General features: G+C 39.7%; 1 protein-coding gene across 1 annotated transcript in view; it reads left to right on the top strand.

Moving 5' to 3' along the window:
- Window positions 1-13,370, top strand: part of LOC139947210 (sentrin-specific protease 6-like) — a 156,775-nt gene extending 143,405 nt beyond the window's left edge. The window contains exons 20-21 of the mRNA XM_071945079.1: window positions 3,246-3,396; window positions 11,524-13,370. Coding sequence (XP_071801180.1) covers window positions 3,246-3,396; window positions 11,524-11,670 — 298 coding nt within the window. The 3' untranslated portion in view covers window positions 11,671-13,370. The remainder of the gene's footprint in view (window positions 1-3,245; window positions 3,397-11,523) is intronic.
- The last annotated feature ends 2,124 nt before the right edge of the window (window positions 13,371-15,494 follow it).

The raw sequence follows: 15,494 nt of genomic DNA on the forward strand, positions 1-15,494 counted from the left end.
GACTTCAGCAATGAAGTACTCGTAACGTACCAAGTGACAATTCCAATGCAGGACTTCAGCAATGAAGTACTCGTAACGTACCAAGTGACAATTCCAATGCAGGACTTCAGCAATGTAGTACTCGTAATGTACCAAGTGACAATTCCAATGCAGGACTTCAGCAATGTAGTACTCGTAACGTACCAAGTGACAATTCCAATGCAGGGCTTCAGCAATGAAGTACTCGTAATTACCAAGTGACAATTCCAATGCAGGACTTCAGCACATGTTTTGTCAGTTTAAATCTTTAGCAGAAAATGATGTTAAAAACTTGGTCATGAAGTCTAACAAGAAAACTTGCAGTTCTGATCCAATGCCCACCAAGTTTGTTGTTGATAGCCTTTCTCACAAAAATAATCAATTTGTCTATGGGAAGTGGTTTGTTTTACTCAGATTGGAAATTAGCGCTGGTTAAGCCACTTTTGAAAAAGGCTGGCATCGACTTGCAATTTGAAAATTGTAGGCCGATTAGCAATTTGCAGTACGTTTCTAAGCTGGTTGAAAGTGCAGTTGCAGATCAGATTCAACAACACCTTTCACTTCATAATTTATTTCCATCTATGCAATCAGCATACAGACAGCATCATAGCACCGAAACAGCTTTGCTTAGAGTTAAGAACGATCTACTCGTTGCTATGGATAAGCAACAAGTTACATTTCTAATTATGCTCGACATTAGTGCCGCCTTCGATTCCATTAAACGTGAAATTCTCCTGAGCATCCTTCAAACTCATTTTGGGATATCTGATGTAGCTTTGTTATGGTCCGACTCTTACTTGAGTGGTAGAAGGCAGAAGATTGTCGTAGATGATGTTTTGTCTCAGGAATTCAATGTGTTATGGGGTGTACCCCAAGGCTCTTGCTTGGGACCCCTTTTGTTTACCTTGTATACAAGTAGATTGTTTCAAGAAGTTCAACAGAACTCCCCTGAAATGTCCTGTCATTGTTATGCAGATGACACTCAACTGTATATGTCTGTTTCACCCAGTCAAAATAATGAAAACAGTTCTGTCCTTGGTTGTTACAGAATAATCTATTGTTGAATGATAAGAAAACTGAATTTTTGATATGTGGTACTCCTAAGCAAATGTCTAACCTACACATTGAGAGCATCAAAGTCGTTATGTCCAACATATCACCCTCCACCTCAGTAAGGAATTTAGGGATTTGGTTTGATTCTCACTTAACATTTGATAAGCATACATGTATATTGCCGAGGTTTGTAAGAATGCATTTTATTATCTGTTCAATATCTTTCATATCCGTAAATATTTAACTCGTGACTGTACAGAAAAAATTATCCATGCTTTTGTAACAAGCTGGTTAGATTATTGTAACAGCTTATTTTTGGGTTTGCCTGACACACAAACTAACAAACTGCAAACATGGCAAAGGGTTCAGAATGCTTGTGCTAGACTGATTTTTAATTCCTCTAGATATTCTCGATGTAGTCCATTGTTAAATGAGTTACACTGGTTACCGGTTCGAAAAAGAATAGCATTTAAAGTTCTTTTATTAACTTATAAAGCCATTCATGGTTTAGCACCAACATACATCCAAGAACTCATAACCATGAAATCCCTCTCTCAGTCTCAATCTACCTACCGTCTCAGGAGTTCTCAAGATCCCACATTGTCTCACCCATCTAGGAAATCTAGGGCTACATTAAGTGATCAGGCATTTCTAGACGCCGCTCCAAATCTGTGGAACAATCTCACACCTTGCATTGGACAGTCTTCATCACTTAATTTATTTAAATCTAAGTTAAAAACCCATTTGTTTACTTCACCCATTTAATTCATTCTTGCTCTGTTTGTGTATTTGTTTTTTCATTTTTTTCTCTGCATTATTTGTATACCTTGTAATGCGCAGTAGAGTATATTTATATAGGTAACTGCGCAATATAAATGTGTTTTATTATTATTATTGCCAAAGGGATTGCAATGAATATGGAATATGGTTATGTGTTAATGAAGTACTTGTCCCTTATCATGTGACTGAAGTATTACTAACCAAAAAAATTCTGATTATAGCAGTAAAGCCTGTCATTGTCGACCCTTGTCATTTTTGGCGAGCTGCAAAGCAGTGCGAGCCTATGTAATACAAATTTCCATTTGGCATCCTTCCGTCCGTCCACGTTCAGTGGAAATGTTAAAGTTTTTGTTTTAAGTTTCAGTCTTTTAGTTGAATTTTTTTTTTTTTTTTAAAGGTTAAAGTTTGGGGGGTTAAAGTTTTTTTTCAGGCTGAAAAATTTACCTCTGGATTTTAAAGAACCAAACTCAAACTAAAATCTCAAAGTTTTGAAATCATTTGTTTAAACGGTTGAATGAGCTGAAACAATGAAAACCTTAAATAGTCAGAACTCGTTAGTTGCAATGATGTACTGACTTGAAACTGAAATCAAATATTGCTTCTAACGTATAGATGCATATAAAAAGATAACAATCAAAGAGTGCATCAGTTGAATGAGCTTAAACGGTGAAAACCTTAAATAGTAAAATAATATTTATATTAATAATAGTGGCTTCTTATATAGCGCTCAGGTCTGTCACGCAGTGACACTCATGGCGCTTCAACATTATTACCCCATGTCACATGCCACAAGTAAAGAAATCCTGCTCATTGGTCTACTTCTCTAGTGCTTCGGATACTGTTTCCGGATACTGTGATTTTTGAAAGGGTTTGAGGTGCAAAAGTTACCTGTAGGTAACGGAGACACTCAATTTCATGTTCAAAGGTATGTTGTGATTGTTTTCAATCACTTTTGAAGTATTTTTCAAAGTTGAGAGAACTTGTTAGCACAACTTGCCGTGTAACAAACCTACGCAAACAATGTTTTTAAATTTTTTTTCTCCCACAATGTACATCAGCAAACTTTATTCCCATTCTAATTTTAACCCTTGTTGAAGTTTTTTGTCGGAGAGGAAGTCGCCAATGTAAAATAGAGATTGTTTGGCACTTGAATCTACAAAAACAAATATTTTGAAAATGGTACCCCTGTTGTCCTGTTTTGACTTGTTTCTTTGTAATAAAAATTGTAGCTTGAACAAACACATATTTATAAATATTTTAGGAGTGTATACTGAATTGAACAAGGCAAAGCTTGTATATCACCACTTGTTGGACTGTTACTAAATTAAACAAGTTGTTCAAGTCATTTAACAACAAGAGAATGCTGTTTCCATTTGATTATGAATTTGTTACAGATATCTGACAGTTGAATACGAAACAAGAAAGAACAGTCAATGTGTATTTGATGCTAAAACAATCAAAGGCTGCCAACCCAAAGTGCCTCAGCAAAATAACTTCAGCGACTGTGGGATATTTCTTCTGCAATATGTACAGATGTTCTTTCAGGTAAGTACGTGTACATGTACACTTAACCATTGTTGTAGTCCAAAAAGCTTAAAACTCTCCAAAAATTTCAACAATCAAATACCTGAAAATAGACCAAATGCGCTACCAATGTTTACACGTGATCACGGGACCTGAGATGGGTATACATATAAAGACATGGGAAAACTCGTACCGATGGACGAAGATTGGCTGTATTTTTTATTAATAACGCGTATTAATTAACTCGAGACAAAGCCCTTTTAATAAAGTTGAAGGTTGTGACATTGATTTATCTCACATTCTCTTTGATAAATCCAGTATTCTCTCAAAAGAGAGGTTTCCTTTAACAGTATGGTTAGACTACCGTCGTGGCCGAGTGGATAAGAGCACCAAACTCAAGCTCTGATGCTTCTGTTCAGCAGAGTGTGAGTTCAAATCCCGGTCGTGACACTTGTGTCCCTGAGCAAGACAATTAACTATAATTGCTTCTCTCCACCCAGGGGTAAATGGGTACCTGTGAGGGCAGAGGTGGTTCTTGTGATTGGTTTAGCTGAGGGAGCTGAGATGGTTTAAAGAATGATTTAAAGCCCGGTGACCAGGGGTAATATTGTCGGAAGCGCTTTGAGACGCCCTCCGGCGTGAAAAGCGCTATATAAAAACGGTCTATTATTATTATTACGCAAATTACTGAGATTTGTAAGCGAGCTCACGCGCCATGGTTTTGCGTTGTGCACGATGTGAAGTCGGGCTGTGTCAAGGGAGACTGCGAAGTTGTGTGTCTCTAGCTGACAATTACCCCCTCTAATCAAATAATTTGGGGTGAAAATATAGTAATTCAAAGCTTCTTCAGGAGATTTTTATTAATAAGATTTGGAAGCAAAATCATTCCAATGAGGGCAATGTAAAACCACACTTTCTGTGCACGAACACATGACATCGTGTGAACATTCTTGTTTAATTTTCTAGTTGGTGGAACTGTGTTTACCCATTACTGGCATTGTTCATCTACTGGTAAGGTCTCATGGTACTCAGCAATATTCTTGAGTGATTTTGAGAAAGAAAAGCTTTGATTGAACAAACAAATGCAATGTACGTTGATATGTCGTACGCCAAGTTTTTTGATGTGTAATTACCCATCTCAGGTCACGTGACGTTGGTAGCGCAATCGGTCGATTCTCAGATGTAAAAAGGAAATCAAACTCATGTGATGGCTCATAGACCTCAAAGAAGTCAAGAAACAAATGGCTTCATAAATGCATAACAAAGCAATGAAGGTTGGCACTCGGCCATTATGTAAACTTTCAGTGAACTGATACAAAATAAAAGCAGCCAAGAAATACCAGAGTAAACCCCTTACTGTTTTTAATAGAAGTGTGTACTTGTATGCATTCAACAATTCACAGGTCCTACAGCTTTACATCCAATATGAAGGACACAGCAATAAGGGTTACAATTGTAATGATTTAAAAATCTCAAAATTATCCATTAATGTGAATTTGTAGGCTTAATTTTCCTTGATATACATGTAACAAAGAAATCAAACAAGATCACACAGATTTAAGGACAATATTAAACAGAGTGATTTGATAATAATATTATCAACCACTTAAAATAGCGATAGGGTTTAACATGCACACAGTGACTAGGTTATGCACAAGTGCAAAAACATATCTTGTTTTCCATATCAATAAGAATACTTTATTTGACTGCTTTATTGCATACAAGGCATAGGGTCATTGACATGGTTTGAGATTGTGGTTGTGGACAGCAGAGTTGCTTTGAGATTGTGGTTGTGGACAGCAAGGGTTGCTTTGATATTATGGTTGTGGACAGCAAGGGTTGCTTTGATATTATGGTTGTGGACAGCAAGGGTTGCTTTGATATTGTGGTTGTAGACAGCAAGGGTTGGTTTGATACTGTGGTTGTTGACAGCAAGGGTTGGTTTGATATTGAGGTTGTAGACAGCAGGGGTTGGTTTGATATTGTGGTTGTGGACAGCAAGGGTTGGTTTGATATTGTGGTTGTGGACAGCAAGGGTTGGTTTGATATTGTGGCTGTGGACAGCAAGGGTTGCTTTGATATTGTGGTTGTTGACAGCAAGGGTTGCTTTGATATTGTGGTTGTTGACAGCAAGGGTTGCTTTGAGATTGTGGTTGTTGACAGCAAGGGTTGCTTTGATATTGTGGTTGTTGACAGCAAGGGTTGCTTTGAGATTGTGGTTGTTGACAGCAAGGGTTGCTTTGATATTGTGGTTGTGGACAGCAAGGGTTGATTTGATATTGTGGTTTTTGACAGCATGGGCTGGTTTGATATTAAGGTTGTAGACAGCAAGGGTTGGTTTGAGATTGTGGTTGTGGACAGCAAGGGTTGGTTTGATACTGTGGTTGTTGACAGCAAGGGTTGGTTTGATATTGTGGTTGTAGACAGCAGGGGTTGGTTTGATATTAGGGTTGCTTTGATATTATGGTTGTGGACAGCAAGGGTTGGTTTGATATTATGGTTGTGATGGTTTTGGACAGCAAGGGTTGGTTTGAGATTGTGATTGTGGACAGCAAGGGTTGCTTTAAGATTGTGGTTGTGGACAGCAAGGGCTGTTTGATATTGTGGTTGTGGACAGCAAGGGTTGCTTTAAGATTGTGGTTGTGGACAGCAAGGGTTGGTTTGATACTTCGGTTGTGGACAGCAAGGGTTGGTTTGATACTTCGGTTGTGGACAGCAAGGGTTGCTTTGATATTATGGTTGTGGACAGCAAGGGTTGCTTTGATATTATGGTTGTGGACAGCAAGGGTTGCTTTGATATTGTGGTTGTAGACAGCAAGGGTTGGTTTGATATTGTGGTTGTTGACAGCAAGGGTTGGTTTGATATCGTGGTTGTTGACAGCAAGGGTTGCTTTGAGATTGTGGTTGTGGACAGCAAGGGTTGCTTTGAGATTGTGGTTGTGGACAGCAAGGGTTGCTTTGAGATTGTGGTTGTAGACAGCAAGGGTTGCTTTGAGATTGTGGTTGTGGACAGCAAGGGTTGGTTAGATATTATGGTTGTGGACATCAAGGTTTGGTTTGATATTGTGGTTGTGGACAGTAAGGGTTGCTTTGATATTGTGGTTGTTGACAGCAAGGGTTGGTTTGATATTATAGTTGTGGACAGCAAGGGTTGGTTTGATATTATGGTTGTGGGCAGCAAGGGTTGGTTTGATATTATGGTTGTGGACAGCAAGGGTTGCTTTGATATTATGGTTGTGGACAGCAAGGGTTGCTTTGATATTGTGGTTGTAGACAGCAAGGGTTGGTTTGATATCGTGGTTGTTGACAGCAAGGGTTGCTTTGAGATTGTGGTTGTGGACAGCAAGGGTTGCTTTGAGATTGTGGTTGTGGACAGCAAGGGTTGCTTTGAGATTGTGGTTGTGGACAGCAAGGGTTGGTTAGATATTATGGTTGTGGACATCAAGGTTTGGTTTGATATTGTGGTTGTGGACAGCAAGGGTTGCTTTGATATTGTGGTTGTTGACAGCAAGGGTTGGTTTGATATTATAGTTGTGGACAGCAAGGGTTGGTTGGATATTATGGTTGTGGACAGCAAGGGTTGCTTTGATATTGTGGTTGTTGACAGCAAGGGTTGCTTTGATATTATGGTTGTGGACAGCAAGAATTGCTTTGATCATGTGGTTGTATACAGCAAGGGTTGGTTTGATACTGTGGTTGTTGACAGCAAGGGTTGGTTTGATATTGTGGTTGTAGACAGCAGGGGTTGGTTTGATATTGTGGTTGTGGACAGCAAGGGTTGGTTTGATATTGTGGTTGTGGACAGCAAGGGTTGCTTTGATATTGTGGTTGTTGACAGCAAGGGTTGCTTTGATATTATGGTTGTGGACAGCAAGGGTTGCTTTGATATTGTGGTTGTAGACAGCAAGGGTTGGTTTGATACTGTGGTTGTTGACAGCAAGGGTTGGTTTGATATTGTGGTTGTAGACAGCAGGGGTTGGTTTGATATTGTGGTTGTGGACAGCAAGGGTTGGTTTGATATTGTGGTTGTGGACAGCAAGGGTTGATTTGATATTGTGGTTGTAGACAGCAAGGGTTGGTTTGATACTGTGGTTGTTGACAGCAAGGGTTGGTTTGATATTGTGGTTGTAGACAGCAGGGGTTGGTTTGATATTGTGGTTGTGGACAGCAAGGGTTGGTTTGATATTGTGGTTGTGGACAGCAAGGGTTGATTTGATATTGTGGTTTTTGACAGCATGAGCTGGTTTGATATTATGGTTGTAGACAGCAAGGGTTGGTTTGAGATTGTGGTTGTGGACAGCAAGGGTTGGTTTGATACTGTGGTTGTTGACAGCAAGGGTTGGTTTGATATTGTGGTTGTAGACAGCAGGGGTTGGTTTGATATTAGGGTTGCTTTGATATTATGGTTTTGGACAGCAAGGGTTGGTTTGATATTATGGTTGTGATGGTTGTGGACAGCAAGGGTTGGATTGTGATTGTGGACAGCAAGGGTTGCTTTAAGATTGTGGTTGTGGACAGCAAGGGCTGTTTGATATTGTGGTTGTGGACAGCAAGGGTTGCTTTAAGATTGTGGTTGTGGACAGCAAGGGTTGGTTTGATACTACGGTTGTGGACAGCAAGGGTTGGTTTGATATTATGGTTGTGGACAGCAAGGGTTGCTTTGATATTGTGGTTGTAGACAGCAAGGGTTGGTTTGATATTGTGGTTGTTGACAGCAAGGGTTGGTTTGATATCACGGTTGTTGACAGCAAGGGTTGCTTTGAGATTGTGGATGTGGACAGCAAGGGTTGCTTTGAGATTGTGGTTGTGGACAGCAAGGGTTGCTTTGAGATTGTGGTTGTAGACAGCAAGGGTTGCTTTGAGATTGTGGTTGTGGACAGCAAGGGTTGGTTAGATATTATGGTTGTGGACATCAAGGTTTGGTTTGATATTGTGGTTGTGGACAGCAAGTGTTGCTTTGATACTGTGGTTGTTGACAGCAAGGGTTGGTTTGATATTGTGGTTGTAGACAGCAGGGGTTGATTTGATATTAGGGTTGCTTTGATATTATGGTTGTGGACAGCAAGGGTTGGTTTGATATTATGGTTGTGATGGTTTTGGACAGCAAGGGTTGGTTTGAGATTGTGATTGTGGACAGCAAGGGTTGCTTTAAGATTGTGGTTGTGGACAGCAAGGGCTGTTTGATATTGTGGTTGTGGACAGCAAGGGTTGCTTTAAGATTGTGGTTGTGGACAGCAAGGGTTGGTTTGATACTTCGGTTGTGGACAGCAAGGGTTGGTTTGATATTATGGTTGTGGACAGCAAGGGTTGCTTTGATATTATGGTTGTGGACAGCAAGGGTTGCTTTGATATTGTGGTTGTAGACAGCAAGGGTTGGTTTGATATTGTGGTTGTTGACAGCAAGGGTTGGTTTGATATCGTGGTTGTTGACAGCAAGGGTTGCTTTGAGATTGTGGTTGTGGACAACAAGGGTTGCTTTGAGATTGTGGTTGTGGACAGCAAGGGTTGCTTTGAGATTGTGGTTGTAGACAGCAAGGGTTGCTTTGAGATTGTGGTTGTGGACAGCAAGGGTTGGTTTGATATTATGGTTGTGGACATCAAGGTTTGGTTTGATATTGTGGTTGTGGACAGTAAGGGTTGCTTTGATATTGTGGTTGTTGACAGAAAGTTTGATATTATGGTTGTAGACAGCAAGGGTTGGTTTGAGATTGTGGTTGTGGACAGCAAGGGTTGGTTTGATACTGTGGTTGTTGACAGCAAGGGTTGGTTTGATATTGTGGTTGTAGACAGCAGGGGTTGGTTTGATATTAGGGTTGCTTTGATATTATGGTTTTGGACAGCAAGGGTTGGTTTGATATTATGGTTGTGATGGTTGTGGACAGCAAGGGTTGGTTTGAGATTGTGATTGTGGACAGCAAGGGTTGCTTTAAGATTGTGGTTGTGGACAGCAAGGGCTGTTTGATATTGTGGTTGTGGACAGCAAGGGTTGCTTTAAGATTGTGGTTGTGGACAGCAAGGGTTGGTTTGATACTACGGTTGTGGTCAGCAAGGGTTGGTTTGATATTATGGTTGTGGACAGCAAGGGTTGGTTTGATATTATGGTTGTGGACAGCAAGGGTTGCTTTGATATTGTGGTTGTAGACAGCAAGGGTTGGTTTGATATTGTGGTTGTTGACAGCAAGGGTTGGTTTGATATCGTGGTTGTTGACAGCAAGGGTTGCTTTGAGATTGTGGTTGTGGACAGCAAGGGTTGCTTTGAGATTGTGGTTGTGGACAGCAAGGGTTGCTTTGAGATTGTGGTTGTAGACAGCAAGGGTTGCTTTGAGATTGTGGTTGTGGACAGCAAGGGTTGGTTAGATATTATGGTTGTGGACATCAAGGTTTGGTTTGATATTGTGGTTGTGGACAGCAAGGGTTGCTTTGATATTGTGGTTGTTGACAGCAAGGTTTGCTTTGATATTATAGTTGTGGACAGCAAGGGTTGGTTTGATATTATGGTTGTGGACAGCAAGGGTTGGTTTGATATTATGGTTGTGGACAGCAAGGGTTGGTTGGATATTATGGTTGTGGACTGCAAGGGTTGGTTTGATATTGTGGTTGTGGACAGCAAGGGTTACTTTGAGATTGTGGTTGTGGACAGCAAGGGTTGGTTTAATATTGTGGTTGTAGACAGCAAGGGTTGGTTTGATATTGTGGTTGTAGACATCAAGGGTTGGTTTGATATTATGGTTGTGGACAGCAAGGGTTGGTTTGATATTGTGGTTATGGACAGCAAGGGTTGGTTTGATATTATGGTTGTGGACAGCAAGGGTTGGTTTGATGTTGTGGTTGTGGATAGCAAGGGTTGGTTTGATATTATGGTTGTAGACAGCAAGGGTTGCTTTGATATTGTGGTTGTTGACAGCAAGGGTTGCTTTGAGATTGTGGTTGTAGACAGCAAGGATTGCTTTGATATTATGGTTGTGGACAGCAAGGGTTGGTTTGATATTGTGGTTGTGGACAGCAAGGGTTGGTTTGATATTGTGGTTGTGGACAGCAAGGGTTGGTTTGATATTGTGGTTGTAGACAGCAAGGGTTGGTTTGATATTATGGTTGTGGACAGCAAGGGTTGCTTTGATATTGTGGTTGTGGACAGCAAGGGTTGGTTTGACGGATATTATGGTTGTGGACAGCAAGGGTTGGTTTGATATTATGGTTGTGGACAGCAAGGGTTGGTTTGATATTATGGTTGTGGACAGCAAGGGTTGGTTTGATATTGTGGTTGTGGACAGCAAGGGTTGCTTTGAGATTATGGTTGTGGACAGCAAGGGTTGGTTTGATATTGTGGTTGTGGACAGCAGGGGTTGGTTTGATATTGTGGTTGTGGACAGCAAGGGTTGCTTTGAGATTATGGTTGTGGACAGCAAGGGTTGGTTTGATATTGTGGTTGTGGACAGCAGGGGTTGGTTTGATATTGTGGTTGTGGACAGCAAGGGTTGCTTTGATATTATGGTTGTGGACAGCAAGGGTTGGTTTGATATTGTGGTTGTGGACAGCAAGGGTTGCTTTTAGATTGTGGTTGCAGTTCAAGGGAACTCCTGAAAATCTGACTTGACTTTGAAGAAGACTTCGCACATAAATGAACATAAGTCTTCTGTATGGATTCATACTTGTTGTAGTTGATAGCAGACTTGGCTTTGTGGCATTTTTGTCTTCTCGCTGACATGCCTTTTGGCGTCCTCCACTGAGCTGTTGTACCACCTCCGTTTACTGCATTTGATTTTCTTTATAGATATCCAAGGTGAGTGTATATTGAAGTCATGTATGACAGCACCTTCAAAATTAGAGTTTGTGGATATTGTAACCATCAAATAAAACATTCTCCAAACTGTTGCTTAGGTATCTGCAAAGACTTCACGGTCAATGGCTGTAGTGTGGTTAGTATAGTTGTGGCTTAGTACATGTACATGTGTAGTTGCAGTGTAGTTGAAATGATTCATATGTGATTTTATGTGAAATAACGGTCCATCATTGTCATGTCTTGTGATGTGGATTGGTTCAGCATTCAGCGATGATCGCACAATGGCAGTGTCATGTGTTTTTGATTTGATTTGATTTATTTATTTTTCATTTTACTTTCAATTTGAATTTTCTTTTTTTCATACACAGAAGCCCATTAACAATTTGTCTATACCAATCAAGGGTTTAGACAAATGGTTCCGAGATGCCACTGTGAGTAGGAAGCGCAGTGAGATTCTTTGCTTGATATATGAACTCAAGAAGCATCACGATGCCAAAAAAGGTGACCTTACATAGTTGCTCCGTTTATATAGTGCACTTATAATATTTAAATACTTCATGCTGTTCATTAACAACTGGCAAAAAGTTCCAATGCAGAAAATATTCTATATATAAAAACAAGTATTACAAAACCATTGAATGTTGCATTTTAATTGGTAATTCATAAGTTTTTGCAAAGAAACACTCTCTCTCTCTCTCTGTATGGAGTAAATTGTCTTACCTAGCTCACTCTATCAAAAAGGGCCCAAGCAAATGTTTTTAAGGCCGTCCTTAATTCTTTAGTAGTGGGTTTTTTTAGTAAGAGCGCTCTAAAAATTGTATTGAATTGCATTCAGTGAGGAATTTTTCAGTCCCTCACTAAAGAATTAAGGACAGCCTTAAAAAGAATTTGTCAACTTTAGAGGAAGACCACCAAAAAAATAAGCAATGCCTCTCTCTGCCCACACAAAATTCTAACTTAAATTTAATTTTTCTTTTTGCAAAGTAAAGTAGTTTATGCTTGGCAGATGGTTTTGTGGTTGTTTGTGTTAGATGTATACCAGGTATTTCAGGACCAGCAACAAATTTGTATTACCTACATGTTAGAGCTCAAAGATAACTCAGAACAGGACAAGTTTGGTTTTTCAATTGATTTAAAATACCTCAATGTGTAATTATACCTTTAAAAAAATCTTTACATGCCCTTGACACCTTTGGTAATTGTCAAAGACCAGTCTTTTCACTTGGTGTGTATCAAAATATGCATAAAATGAAAAACTTTGCGAGAAAATAAAGGAAGAACAACACCCTTGTGGCACAAGTTGGGTGCTTTTAGATGCTTTGAATTCAAGATTTCAGCTGAGGTCTCCAGTTGAATTCAAATGTTTTAGGGAGTAATTACGTCTTCCTCAAAAACTTTGTTTTATATAACACCCCTTACACAAATTCTGCCTCTCATCAGTTTAGAGGGCATCACATGATATGTCTTAGTTTTACTAGAAACCCAGCAGTCGTGTGGTAGTCATTTGCCAACACCTCTTCATTGCTCATGACCAATTAGTGTTTATGCCAACAATTATTTTGAGTAATTACCAATAGTGTCCAGTGCCTTTAAAATGGTAAATATCTTTCATTTGTGTTGAGTATTTAAGTGTCCACAAGACAACATTAATGAAATATTTCTAGTATAGGTTTTCTTGGTCAATTTTGGCAAATGAGCAGCCAATTTACCAACAAGCTTTTCTGTTTCGCGTGAAATTGAATGCTACTGAAAAGGGTCATTCGATTTCGTGTTATGATTAGTCCAATGTAATGTTGCGTCATTCGATTTAACAAAATAATCATTCAATTTAACAATTCATCAAAGCAGCATTCAAATTCGCAGACACTTCTTGAGGCGTGTATGTCACGAAATGTAATGTTGGGTCATTCGATTTGACAATATAATCGTTCAATTTAACAATTCATCAAAGCAGCATTCAAATTCGCAGACACTTCTTGAGGCGTGTATTTCACGAAAAAGAATGACGATACGCTAAATTGAACAGAGTGCTAAAGGAATTTGACTCAACTCAAAACGAAATTGAATGGCCGAAGTTTGAATTCCAGTTGCAGTAACAACTGAAGAGGCAAACAGCTTTAATTGAAACGCATGAAAATGATATTGACTGCTCATTTGTCGAATTTGACCGAGAAAACCTGTAGTACTTGTGCAAATAAAATCAGTTAACTTCTACATTGTAAATTGTGTAAAAAGTGCTGTCTCATTCCGGTGTTGTGAATTGAATTCTGGCCAGTATATGGTTTAACCTACACTGTGTGGTCTTGGATTTCACATGGACAGAGCAACGGCACACCCAGAATTATGTTTTTGGGGGGGGGGGGGGCTGGAACCAATTTATTGGGTAGGGTCCAGGGGCCTGCGTTATGGCCCCTGGTGGGGTGCTCTGAGCTTTCTGGCGATTTTGGGGTGAAAAATCTAGCCTCTTTATGCATAAATTTAGAAGAAAAACATACTTTTTAAGCACTTCTGATTTCTGTAAGTGTATCGTCTATAATTACGAACTGCAAAAATCAGTCAATAATTCAGCAAAGGTTTTTGTTTTAAATAGTAATGCTGCGGACGTGGTTGAAAAGAGAACATTTTAGGCGGTGCTACCTACTTTTCATCACTGGGCGGCAAACTCCATGAATAAGAAGACGGCAAACCCAGAACCTACAGTTAAACCTTTGTTTTGCGAAAGTGGTGTCGCATTATAATAATAATATTTTTATCAGATTACTGTTCAAAAATGAAATTATAACTTTAACCAGGGCAAAAATGTGGTGTGTAATTTGTAGGATTGCAGACCTTTAAATCCCTGAACATAGCCGACTAAAATGAAAAATGTGGAAAAGAAGCAACGCGTGGTGATCAACATTCGATCGGGTCGGTCGGTATCTGGTTTCATGCATATTCAGTAAAAACATCGCGGGTAAAAAAACATTACTATGCGTTTGTCAAAAGTAAGTGTACTAGAAAACCATTGAATGCCGGAGTGCCATTGAACGACGTGAGATATATTTTATCCTGGACAAGGGGTTTCAAATATGCTTAATATGTTATTGTTACAAGTTTACACAATTACAAGGGAGTTTTCATAAGATCATTGCATACGATGTGTTCAAAATCTTTCACCTCGCACCTCGCGTTATCGAATATCCCAGATAAAAGAGTTATTTTGGCAGGGGAAAAAAATGTGAATGGCAAAGGAAGAAAAGAAAATACTTCCACTGGAAATAAAAACCAAAAACTACACGCGCATTTGCGATTTTTCTCCCTCGGCTCTTTTTTCCTTTCCCCTTCCTCCCCTCCTCCATTATTATTTTTTCCTTTCTTCTTCTTTCCTTCCCTCTTTCTCCCCCGTTTTTGTCTTCTTTCTTTTGGGTGACCCTCTTGGGGGGGGGGGGCCTCAAGCCCCCGAGCCACCCCCCTTGGGTGCGCCTTGTTCCTTCAAGCTTGTTTTATCAAATGTCAGCTACTATGTATCATTTCACGAATAACATTTTCATAACATATTAATTTTAATTTTGGTTTATACCCATACACCGATGTGTGTTAGCACTATATTCTCAGTACTTTCCCGAGTCCTGTGAAAAAATATCACAGGCATGTTACTCGGGTGGGATTCGAACCCACGACCCTTGCAATTCTAGAGCAGTGTCTTACCAACTAGACTACCGAGGTTGCCCGGGAGCTAGAGGCAGTTCGAATCCTGTTTTGGCAGCGGGTACCGCAATTTTCGTAACAATTACTTTAAAGTGCATCACAAAAGCTCATCTAGAAATCTCTGCATGTGTTTGGTCGGAATAACATAATTATAATTCTTTTTTTAGGTATCAATATCAACCTTGAACCTTGAGTCACCTTTCCAAACAGGTGAAACAGAAACACAGTAGGCCCCCTATACAATAATCATCATGAATTGTTTCATTGGCCAGAATACAAGGGTCCTTTTTATTGGCCAACATAAAGCAATCCTTTTCATTGGCCTGCATACACAGTTCCTTTTCATTGGCCAGCATAAACTGGTCCTTTTCATTGGCCAGCATAAACTGGTCCTTTTCATTGGCCAGCATAAACTGGTCCTTTTCACTGGCCAGAATACAAGGGTCTTTTTCATTGGCCAGCATACACAGTTCCTTTTCATTGGCCATTCATAAATACCCTGGACAGTTTCTCCATTTTAATTGGTAGAGAGGACATCACACGGGGGTGTTTAAACGAATGATATAACCACAGCCATAAGTGTAAACATGAGCGTGACACGCAAGCTTGCACCTGTGCTTATAAGACAGTTATTCATTCCTATTGGTCGAGA

This window comes from Asterias amurensis, chromosome 14 (genome assembly GCF_032118995.1).
Source record: "Asterias amurensis chromosome 14, ASM3211899v1".
NCBI classification, from domain to species: domain Eukaryota; kingdom Metazoa; phylum Echinodermata; class Asteroidea; order Forcipulatida; family Asteriidae; genus Asterias; species Asterias amurensis.